Source organism: Passer domesticus, chromosome 5, assembly GCF_036417665.1.
Source record: "Passer domesticus isolate bPasDom1 chromosome 5, bPasDom1.hap1, whole genome shotgun sequence".
NCBI lineage: Eukaryota > Metazoa > Chordata > Aves > Passeriformes > Passeridae > Passer > Passer domesticus.
In genome coordinates, this window is record NC_087478.1 from 81,423,849 (window position 1) to 81,435,921 (window position 12,073).

A 12,073-nucleotide genomic window follows, 5' to 3' on the forward strand; every position below is an offset into this window, starting at 1 on the left:
AGCACATGCTGGAACAATGCCTTAACCTGAATAAAGGAATTATTGTTAGGATGCACCCTAATCTTACAAATAAAACATCACAAGATTTGAACAGCCCAAAGAGGGGATGCTTTCAAAGCTGAAAAGGAAAAGTTAAACTGCCACTGACAACCTTTGGAAAAGGGATGCCCACTTCAATGTATGCCTTTGGAAATGACCTTTTTTTTTTTATAAGTGTCTTATGTGCAAGCTGAATTAAAAATTAACCTGATGAGCTGATGGAGAAATTTGGCTTCTAAAAATCACATCTCTCTTTTGCCACAGAAAGTTTCTATCAAAAGAAAATAAACAAGCAAGCCTATAGTGAAGTACAACCCAAAGGAAATCATCTTCAGTATGTTACTAGTGGTAGTAACAAGATCTCAGATGAGCTCTCCAAGCTCCAGCTCCGAGTGGGAGCTGCCCACTGCCTGTGCCTGCCCTGTGGGAATGGGAATTGTGCCAGAGCCAGGGGAAAGGAGCAGGGAGCTGATCACAGCGTGGGGCAGTGCCCCATGAGCAGAGCAGCAGTGGAGAGCTGCACACAGCTCACTCTGGGCACTGCCAGGGGCACCTCTGTGCAAGGAGGGCACTGCCAGCCTCATCTCCCCACGGATGGGAACCCAAGGGCACAGAAGGAATTCCCTGCTCCTAAAAGATCCCCTGGATTCCAGTACATTTGGCCAAAACCATAGGAAGAACTCCTGTGAGCATTAGCTGTGGTTTATCAAGGTGGTGGATGTTCAAGTGCTGGCCAGCTCTTGTATTCAAAAGTGCAATTATTCCATAATTCTCAAAAAGTTTTCATCTTATCCTTGGTGTGAAACATAGAAGGAACATCTCAATGCCAATTTGTTTGTATATTTGGATATTATAGACTTATCTTCACTTTTTTTAAAAAATGAAGGAATCTTAAAGTACATTTATATGCAAGACAATACTTATGCAACCTAGAGCTGTTTTTCTACTAAATGGTGTTTCAAAAGTCATTAAAGAAAACTTAAAACTTTATGCTTTCCCTTAAAAAGAGATGGATGTGGGAAGCTTCAAGGAAAACATTTCCTAAATTATTGTCAGCTCAGTACTTCCCTTTGCAGTTCCAAAGAAGACTGCTTTTCTTACAGTCACTTTTTGAAAAAAAAAATGTTACGTAGAGTTTTGTTTTTCAATAAAACTATGCATTAGGAATTTTTTAAGCATTAGTTTCAGTAATTGGCTTTGAGCAAGCTGGCTTTTAACATCAGAAATATCTGAAACAAACATATTGTGAGCTATCATTAACATTGTTGAGCAGCATAAACTTGGGCAAGCATCCCATGAGAATTTCTTTCTGCTACTGAGGAATGTAAAGAGATCACCCTCTCTGATCTGGAAGAAAAGTCAGAGGTACCACAGACAGTCAGAGCTCTAATCACTGCTTTGGTGCTCCACCCCAGGAAGCAGCATGGCTCTTTTTCACTCATGTTTCTTTGTTACAGAAGTTCTGTAAGGCAAAAAAAAGTCCCTGAGACAAATTTCTGACACTCAGCTGCACAGGAGCAGCAGCAACCCAATTTACTAAAAATAGTTCTTTCCTTTTTGTTTTGTTAATGTCCCAGATTCTTGAAAAATAATCAATAAAATAATCAATAAAAATAATCTCAAATGTAAAAATTCACACAGTATCAAAATGTTAAAGCAATATAAAGTACATACAGACATCTTTCAAGGAAGCAAAATAAAATGCCACCAAGCAGCAGTTTTCAGAGCAATGGGATGTTGAGCATGACCCAAATTTAATGCGTTCTTCAGACAATTCATAACGCACCTAGTACACATAGGAAAGGACAGCCTTACTTTAGGGAGAGTGGCACCAGTAAATACCTGAAGAATGTAAAAATATCAAAGAGAAAAAAAATAATGTTAAATTGGATGAGAAACTTTGTATTAAAATAAAAAATGAACATAACAGGGTGCCTGTGACACACTGGGAAAGGTTCCAAGACAGCAAAATTAACAGAGTATAAAACAATCTCCAGAGAAGCAATAGAAGTCATGCCACCTATATTTTTAAATTTGACTTGGCAAACATCAATAAATATGTGCCAAGACATAATCTTTTACTGATGGTGAGGAATGCAATTTATTTACTCAATTTATAAAGTCAAAAGTGTTAAACCAACTCAGCCAGGACTAGAAATAGAGGCCTGGGACACTGAATTATTCCCACCTGCTCATTACCATCCCTGCCTGCATTCTCCAGCAGGAGCACTTTACAAAGGGACTTTGTAAAGGGATTTTTAATCCCTTTGATGCCCCTGAGCTGCCATTTGCAGTGGCAGTGCAATTGTTGTACCTAAGGCAGATGCACAGATGTTTTCCCTCCTGCTGGGCTGTTCCTTATTCTGTTCCTTTCCCTGTGACCACAGGCACCAGCTTTTACCCCAGAGCATCTCCTGCCAGCCAAAAACTCTGGGGAAACAGTTTTTCTGTTTTTCATCCCTTTCCATGCACACACAAGCTAGTGGATCCTCTTGGTACCTCTTTTCCTACCTGATTACCTTTTTTTTTGCACTAAAGGCATATTCAGACTAACCTCAGTCTTGGCACTCTCCCTTCCTGTCTCTTTATTTAAATCTTTATTTAATTATTTCTTAAATATTTACATAATCTTTTATTCAAATCTTTGTTTAAATTATTTAAATTACTGTGAGGTTGTGATAAAATCATGCAAATGAGCACAGAGATCTCAGCTCAGCTGTCATTTGGGGCACTCAGGTCCTTGAATTTCACAGAGTAATTCCCCATCAGTGATCTCTGCACCTGGAAGACTGAACTGCAGCCCTGTCCTGGCTCCTGTGAAAAATTCACATATCAGGAAAGGAGAGGGGGAAAGCACCAATTCCACCACCTACAGTGAAAGATTGCAATGGCTCACCCTCAGAACCAGGAGGGTTTCTGTGTGAAATGGATTTCTGTGGGATTTGTCAGGCTGCAGTACTGAGGGAAAGCTGCTTTCCCACACCCACCACTCTCCATGTCCCCAGGTGCTTACCGAAGCCATAATTCTTTTTTTTAACAATACCACTGGCTGACTCTGTGTGTGTGTGACATCAAGTTCATGATGTTCATACAGAAATAAGATTTGGAGAAGTACCAGCTCTTCTCTTCTCTACACAGACTTGTCTAATTAACACCAGAAAATCCCAGAGTGGCTCCTAAGGTCTCTGAGAGAACAGTGAGTAACTGAATGCAGCCTCACCTGAAAACATAGCAGGATAAATTAACAGAGGAACTTGGAAACAATTAATAGTTTTGCTTTTCTTATATTTGAACTTAGAAATAACTCCTCCAACATCCAGGATGGGATTTCAGACACCAGGCTTCTACAGAAAAGAAATCCAAGTGAAAAGGGAGGTCCTTTGGTAAACACCATGTGATAAATAGGAATGCTGGAAAATTGACAGAGAGCATAAAAAAGTTGCCTATGTCTGAAACAAGGTGTCTGTGTGCACATATAAATATAAATATATATTATCTATATATATTATATAGATGGATAATATATGTAATATCTTGCAGGAATATTCTTTTCAGACGTGTGTGTATATAAATATATATATATTATATAAAAATAGATATATGTATATCTACATATAAAATATACTTTATATATTCTTTATATATTTATATATTTTATATATTTTTAATTTTATATATTTTTATAAATTTATACATTTCATATATTTTATATATGTATATATAAAATATAGATATATTTATATATCCCTATATTTCATATATAAATATACATGTTTATACACACATATACATCTGAAAGAAATAGTCCTGCAAGATCCTGGTCATGGAAGTAGAACTCATAAAGCAGCAGCATTGCAAATGAACTGTCCTGTTATACAGACTCACCAGGAAGAACATGCAGAGTTACCATGGGAGGAAAAAAACTACATCACCACCACCACCAACAAAAGTAAAGCAAAACAAACCAAAAATAAAACAAAACAAAAAAAAAAAAAACAACACCTACAAAACCAACCAACAAACCAAGTCTTGTGCTCTCTAGGGAATTTTTTTAAATTCTGAAAATTTCTGCAGAAATCTGGTTTCCCACACGGTTGTGTGTTTCTCTCAGAAAGGTTCCAGGGCAGGAGGAGCAGGCTCGGTGTGCCAGCCAGCACAGCTGCCCTGTGCCACGCACAGAGCTGCCTTGGAACAATGGTACCAGCACAGGTACAGCATGAACTGCCCCCTCCGTGTCTCATTAACCTCACACGGGAAGTTTGTTTTCTCAAAGCTGGTTCTGGAACCAGGCAGCCTTTCCACCAACACAGGGGGCAAGGCCTTTTACAAAGCAAAACCTCTGCAATGAACTCCTTCTTCCAAGCCACCATTTCCCACCTGTAAAGGGGCTTTGTGCTCCTTCCTCTGCCCAGCATCCAGCAAGGATCTGCCACCCAAGGTAACACACCTGAGCAAAATCCCTGAGCACCTCTCCTGGAAATAAATAGGCACAGGTGTACTGCTTTTGGTTTGCTAATTAGAGATTTTTTTTTTTAAGGTACCAATGAGTGTGGTGGGTTTAGTGGTGGCACTTATTGGAATGTATTTACTTATTCTTTGTTGTGATATAGGATTAGGAGAAAGGTTTAAAACTTTAAAAGGGAATAAAGAAAAATTTATTAACAGCAATTAAAGAGAGAGTAATAAGAATTAGAATAAAACTTTTAGGATATTTCTCTTTTTCTTCCAATTTTTTCTTATTAATGATAATGTAAAGCAACAAAACTTGAAATTTTAATTTAATTTACTACTTTTAGAATAGTCACACTTCTGACTTGGAGCTACAGCATGGTCTCCTCTAGAAGGGAAGCCAGGCATTGCAATATCTTAAATTTCACCTCCCAAGGGGATCCTGTGTGTTTTATCCTGTGATTTTAGCCTGCAGTGATTTAAGAAATGCCCTTGATTCCCTGGACAAAGCAGGAGAGGGGCAATTACCAGGTAATTTTCTACATTCTCAGAGAAAGTCCTAAACAAAGAAAGTTCAAAATCCCAAGCATCACAACTGGGAACACTTCATGCCTTGTTAAGAAAGGAAAAGACTAACAACAATTCTGGGTGGGAAAAAAAAGAAAGAAAGAAAAAGCAGCAGCATCCAGCCAAGAAGTTGTTGCTGGATATATCCAGTTTGTGGCACATGACCAGACTTACATAAACTAAAGAGTGATTTGGCTTCTTTGCATGCCAGATCCCATTCCAGGTATTCCCAGGGTGCTCCTCCCCACAGCCACAGGCTCAGTCAGCTCCTGGTACCATGGTTTGCTTGGATGAGAAAAGTCTGCAGGGAAGAGTCAGCTGCTGAAACTCCACCTGAGACAGAAAGGTCACAAAACCAGCCCACTGCTCACCACAGATGGAATTACAGGAAAAGGAAGTAAACTTAGGCTGCCAGTTATACTCACCCAAAAATTGTTAATGTTAATTTAATAGGTTTGTATCACAAGCACAAAGCCAGCATCATGTCACAATCAGGGATGACCTCAACCAAATTACAGTGTAAGGATGCAGCTGTGGTCATCACACCTCCCTTCTGTCCACTAATTAAAATCAGCTTGTCAGGTAACATATTTTCCTCCCAAATGTGTAATTTTCTCTCAAGGAAGAAAACCAAAACAACATGATCATAGCTTGGGCAATATGCATAATCAGAAATGTTTATCACGTGCATCTGGAATAGGTTTCAATTCTTTAAAGCTGGAAGCAGCAGGGAGACAAGGAGGTTGATACCAGACACAGGACTTTTTAGGATACAGATAAGACTGTAAAATAATGAGAGACTTGGCAATTAATTAGCTGATGAAATTAAAATACAGAGAAAATGGTGAAAATAAATAAAAAAAACCCACATAGCCTACTCATGCACAGAGATGTGCATTTAACAAAGCATTGACATTCTTCAGTGAAACCCAAGATTTGTTATTTCTTTGGAAATGATGGCTCAACAGCTGGCCACAGCCGAAAAAAAAAAAAAAAACCCAATGGAACATCAAGGATCATTACCAAAGACCTTGAGTACAAAATGCTAGATAAACACTCGTGTGCACAATTTGTGCATCACTGCCTTTAAAATACCTCCAAGTTCATCATACTGCCTGAAAAACAAGTGTTTGTTCCTTGGTGTTTGATAGCACCCATATCCAGGCACCAACACCCAGCCTCCCACTTGGGAGGCTCAAGGATCAAAATTCAGCTCTTGGGCACTCTTTACAGGGTTGAACCTTCAGAGGCAGAGTGGCTGGTTGTGAAAGCCACCTCCTGGGCTCTCAGGCACTCAGAAAATAAACCCACCACCCATTTTTATAATGCAATATTGGGCTTTATCAGCTCAGACATTCATAGGCTTTATAAACCTTGCACCCCTGATACTCCAATGCTATGACTCCCATTTGTGGCTTGTGCTGACACAGGTCTTGGTGCTTGAAACATCACACCAGGACCTGGGCAAACACTGAAGCTCAATAAAGGCCCTCTGAGTGCCTTCTGTGCCCCAAAACTCTGTTCAAATGGGGGTCACAACAGTGTCAGCTTGGCGTTCACTCTTGCAATGTCCAGTGTCACCTATTTAAACAATAACATCAATAAGGCCACTCATTTTTAACACATTTTTTAATGGTTTGCTGAGTCAAGGTCAGCATGCTAGAACTTGAAGGAATGCAGTCCAAATCTTGGCTTTGCATTTGAAGGACTAGCTTTAAGAGCAATTTCTAACCTCCCAACCCAGTCCTAGGAATGTCTGTGGTAGCAGGATTTCTGAGGAGGCATCCCCCACCCAGCACTGCTCACCTGGACACACAACCTGGGTCTTTTTCTCTGCTTTTTCACTCAGGCAGGTGCAGCAGAACAATTAAATACGACGTTCATATATCCATTGAAATGCTGAATTTGAGAATTGGAGATGTTCCTGCAGAAATGCTAATTTTAAAACTTGGAAAGGTTCCTATCTGCTTCCTTCCACTTCAAGACACAGGGATTTAACTAGGTCTGACCCTTTGGCAGTGCTCCATGCAAGTGGCACAGATTTGCCTACTTAACAAAGCCCTTTTGTTTCTCACAGCTGTGAAATTCTGCTGCCCTGTAACTTCTCGTGTTTCCCAGGTTACCCTGGCACCAAGCTGTGACTAAATGTCTGCAAAGGGTTTTTAACTCCAGCTTTGGAGGAATATGACCACAAGGAAGAACCATGGCTCCCAGTGAGTGCCCCAGCAGGAACAATGCTCAAAACCAGCTCCAAATGTCCACAAAACTTCTGGGATATCTGTGGTTTAACAGATATCTCTGTTCTGTTCCTGGCTGCATGATGTTTGTATTTATTCCATTACCCTTCCTCATGTTCAGCTCCATCATCCAGCACAAAGGGAGACAGGGACTAGGACAGACCTGTTCAAAAGAATCAGCTTCTAGGATCACTTGTATTTTAAGAAACTTTAAATTTCAGAGCTGATTTCCTGCTCTGGGGGAATAAATGGATCTTTCCTCACTGATTCCACAAGGACAGGAAGCAATTCCAAGGACACACATATATGATGTCAATAAGGCAACCTTAAAGAATTACTTACAATCTGAATTAATCAGATTGTAACTGAACTAATGAACTACTGTGGCAAAATATCCTTCCCACTACTGTGATTTAAATGGGAGCAGGTCTCTGCCATATAGAATAAACTAGTAGGAAATATTGGCAGGTGCTGGAGCACTGGTCTGTGGTAGCTCCACAAACTCCCTCCACGCCTTATGCAGTAGGATAACCAGGAGCTGTAACAAAATAAATAGAACAAAATAACCAGGATCTGTAATGAAATAAATAAAATAAAATAACCAGGACCTGTAATAAAGAGCCTTAAGAAGTTATTGCACTGGCAGACAGACCTAAGGGTGCTCTGCACTGGGGCCAAACATGAGGCAGTGCCAAATTAGATGCTAAGCATGGATGTACTAAACCACAGAGACACCTTGTATAACTCATATCAGCAGGGTTTTCTTTAATTTTTGTTACCTGAGACATTTAGGGGTTTGTTTCCCCAGCTATTTAAGACATCCCAGGGCAGCAGGTAACTGCTGATGACCTTTCCTTGTTTGCTCTATTCAAATCTTAAAATATCACCATGACACAGCATTTTTTAAAAACGTAATTCTTAAAATTTATTGTTATTACCACAACACCCAGACCATGTCATAAACCAGGTTTCCAAATATTGACCACCTATACTATGCAGAAGAACAAATAATCCCTTTCTGAAAGGACTAATAATATAATAAAATAAATTTATGGAAAAGTGGGGCCCAAAGAAGCCACAAATGCTGTCTACAGTCAATGACACTCTGGCAGAAACCATGTGAGAATTCCTAGATGAAATCTGGCATCACTTGGAGCCAAATGCAAAATTCTCTCTATTTTCAGTGAAACAGGACAGAGCACACATGCTCCTGCTTCAGAGCCTTTGCTCAGACAGCTCACACCTGGCATTTCCTAAGTTTTCCTATTTCTCATCCTTGTTCTTTTGCACCAAACATATTTTTCCCATGCCTTTTGTTTATAAACTGATACTTTTATAATGTAAGTAGGATACAACTATGTGTAATTCTATTCATCTCTGTCCAAGTGTTCATTACTTAAAGCAAAAAAAAAAACTCACAAGGATATATCCAATATTTACACTGCAATGTTTTTTTTCCCAACATGTCCTTCTGTGAAATGCTATTTCACTGCTTCTTGTGCTTTATCCTGCATTTCTATTGGTTCATTTAATAAGACTGGCTTTTCAGATTTCAGTTTCTTCTTTAAAATGAGGAGAACAAGTGTGCTTGGGATGTAGGATACTCCACGTAACACTGCTGGCAGGCCAAGGTAGTGCCACCTGAAATAAATAATGAGCTCCAATAAATACATGCGTTTGTAAAAAAAGGGCAAAACTATTCAGCAAGCATTGTTTTGTGAAGGTTACACAGCCACTCTACAGCTTGTGCCTTGATGATTTTGGGTCTTACAGAAGATGAGAATGTGAGAACAGAGAATATGAAAAGGTAAAATGGCCTTTTACATCTCCCAGTTTCAGGCAGATGATTTGGTCAGTGAAGTCAGGCACCTGGTACTCCTATGGCTTTATCCATAGGGAAAAGAGAGAGTCCTGAAAGGGCTCAGACTACTTAGTTAAAATTTGTAAGTATTCATAAGAATCTTCTTCCAAACCAACCTCAACACAGTATTACAAAGAATTAGTATGAGGCCACAAGTTCAACAAGATTTTTCTTTTAAAATTGCACATTGATCCTTGAAGGACTGCAAAAACATGAAGTGCAGTATTCTGGGCCAATTTCCAACTTAAGTAACTGTACCTTCTCCATAAAATTCTTCTTTTTTAAATGCAAGTTCCAACCACTGTTCCAACCACTTCCTGTTCAAAGATATTGCAGTCACCCATTGAACCTTTTCCCCACATATGCTAACTGCTTTTCAGTATTTTTATCATAATTCAGAGTTGTCAGAACTTGTTCTCATGAGAGGTTATTAGTGAATATTATGGCACCAGAACATTGCTGTTCAAAGGTTTTTCCAACGTCTGTGTCAAAGGTTGCACTTTGCAAATAAAGCCAATGCCAAATAAAATTGTATCATATCTCTAACACTGGAGCAGTTTGTCTGCTAGGGAGACAAAGTGTATAAAATTACATCTCTATGCATGCAATAACAGAGTAAGAAGGAGAAATTAAACTAAAGTAGAAAACATACCTGTATGTGACAATATCATACATCCTACACGCTCCTTCCCCACCACAAGTCATAGTACCCCACTTCAAGCAAGTGGTATCTATCAGGGCTCCAAAATAAATGGGAGATGGAATTCCAGCTAAAAAGAACATGAGCAAAGCTTTTGTGAAGGGCAGTTCTGGTTATCAGATGCAGCACAGAGCTCATGCTGCTTGTCACCTACTCCATCTGCACTGCCCTCTTGCAGCACGAGCCTCATTCTCTGTTTATCTTGTGCTCCTTCTCCTTCCTTACCCACCTACTCTCAAAAAAATCTACAAAGATTTTCCTCCCTGCTGCCTGTCAAACAACACCCACGTGCAGCAGCATGGACTGTGTTTCCTACTCAGAACTCAAGGTTTTCTCTCATCAGTGAGAGGCAATGCTGCCTCCAATAAGCATAAACAACAAGGAAGAGTGAAGGAATGCCAAATGGCTTTCCAAGGAGCAGCAGATGTAGTTCTGTGACCTGGTTTCTGCAAGATACAGTTAATACAGTTAATTTTCTTCTTAGCAGCTGGTACAGTGCTGTGGTTTGGATTTAATATCAGAATAATGTTGATAACATATCTATGTTTTTGTTGCTGCTAAGGAGTGCAGACATCAAGGAGTTCTCTGTGTCTCTGCTCTGTTTGTGAGGAGCTGCACAGGAAACCAGGGGTGAGCATGGCCAGGACAGCTGGCCCAAACTGGGCAAAGGGAAAATCCAACCTGCAGTGTCGTGCTTAGTACACAGAGTGGACAGAAGTGGCAGGGATGCACCAACAGCTGCTTGGGAGTTGGACGGATATTGGTCAAGAGACCACAAACAATTTTATTCTGCATCACTTTTCTTTCTTTTGTTTTATTAATCTCTCTAGTTTTCCTATCATTATTATATTTTACTTTCTTTCATTGCTAAACTATCCTTTACTTGACCTGCATGCTCTACTTTCCCAGCTCTCCTCCCTATTCCATGTGGGAGGAGAATAAGTGGATGCATAGCACTTAGACCCTGACTGGGGTTAAACCAAGATACCAGCCTATTACCCAGTATAAAAAATTAGCAAACTGCAAGCAGTTCTACTTTGCCATGCTCTGAGAGCTGTAAAAAAAAAAAAATCCTAAATGCTTCCTGATCAAAGGCACTCCATAGAAGCAATGACTCCTGTGCCATGCCCACAGCCCTGATAGGATCATTCTCCAGCTCTAGTCAGCCCTAATTGTTCTTCTGAAGTGTGTAAGATATTTTCTTACCAAATACTCTTGAAGCCAGCCCATGGATACCCACTCCAAATGACTTCTCTTCAGGCTTCAGAGACCTGTAATGATAATGTAATGACTGTAATGATAATTGCATTGTAAAGTTATTCGTAGAGGTGACATTAATAAGAGATGTTTAACCCTTGTTGAAATCGAGTTCTTCATCACATTAGGCCCAAACCATTCTAATAATGATCTCATTATGCTCATTAGGTGATGTTTGCTGAAAAGTTCCTTACCTAGGTCTGCCAAATCACAAAAGGAAAAGCTACTGTCAGGGTAAGGGACTGAGGCCAACACAAAGTGCAGGGTAGTTGTGCCTTAATCAACATCCTGAGGCTGATAAACTCTCAGGTATCACACACCACCCAATATCCCAGAGCCCTGACTCAGGGCTCCTGCATTCATTCAGGATAAAGCTGACAGCCAGAAGCCACTTCAGATTACAAAGGTGACATGACACTAAACCTTAACAGCACAGAAATGACATCAGATTCTTCTGCTCTTCCTCTTTCCAATTGCAAACTAAACACCTTTTAATTCCCTGGAGAATTAAAACCTCAGAATAAAAAGTCTGGTAGATTTCTTAAGATAAGGAAATTGTGCTGTACCTTATTAAGACCATGTATCCAGGCATGGCTGCTAAGGAAAAAATGAAGCTGCAGACTAATGTCAAGATTAAAAAATAATGGAGCATCTTTTCACAGCTTTCGTGTCCATCACACTGGCCCAGAGTTGCAGAGAAGTTTTGAGATGAGAACCCTGAGGCAGCAACACAGGTGCAGTTTTCAAATACCTATCAAAAGAGTATTTTAATCACACACATTGTCCAAATTCCCACTCTGAGTGGCAAACCCATCTCATTGTCTCCTGCACTCAAGCCTGTTACTCATGAGCAGCACTGCCCTGTGGCCTCTCCCAGTCTGCCAGGCACAGGTCCAGCCAACCCCTGTATTTGGGGATAAAAGTTCTATAATACCTGCTTACCTGTTTAAATCTACGGATGAA

At 39.9% G+C, this 12,073-nt stretch overlaps 1 protein-coding gene and 1 long non-coding RNA gene across 10 annotated transcripts in view; both read right to left on the reverse strand.

Annotated features, from left to right (window-relative positions):
* Positions 1-464: 464 nt before the first annotated feature.
* Positions 465-7,644, reverse strand: LOC135301157 (uncharacterized). The gene is made up of 5 exons (XR_010362902.1): positions 6,862-7,644; positions 5,230-5,356; positions 4,417-4,512; positions 3,260-3,383; positions 465-1,881 (listed from the first exon to the last, which is right to left on the reverse strand). It is a non-coding gene; the product is annotated as an uncharacterized LOC135301157 (long non-coding RNA).
* Positions 7,645-8,191: 547 nt separating this feature from the next.
* LOC135301154 (solute carrier organic anion transporter family member 1A2-like) overlaps positions 8,192-12,073 on the reverse strand; it is a 43,585-nt gene continuing 39,703 nt past the window's right edge. For all 9 annotated transcript variants that reach the window (XM_064421450.1, XM_064421456.1, XM_064421455.1 and 6 more), the window contains 4 exons: positions 11,677-11,861; positions 11,060-11,124; positions 9,806-9,923; positions 8,192-8,933 (listed from right to left, as the gene is read on the reverse strand). In XM_064421450.1, the coding sequence (XP_064277520.1) occupies positions 8,774-8,933; positions 9,806-9,923; positions 11,060-11,124; positions 11,677-11,861 (528 nt within the window). In that variant the 3' untranslated portion in view covers positions 8,192-8,773. The remainder of the gene's footprint in view (positions 8,934-9,805; positions 9,924-11,059; positions 11,125-11,676; positions 11,862-12,073) is intronic.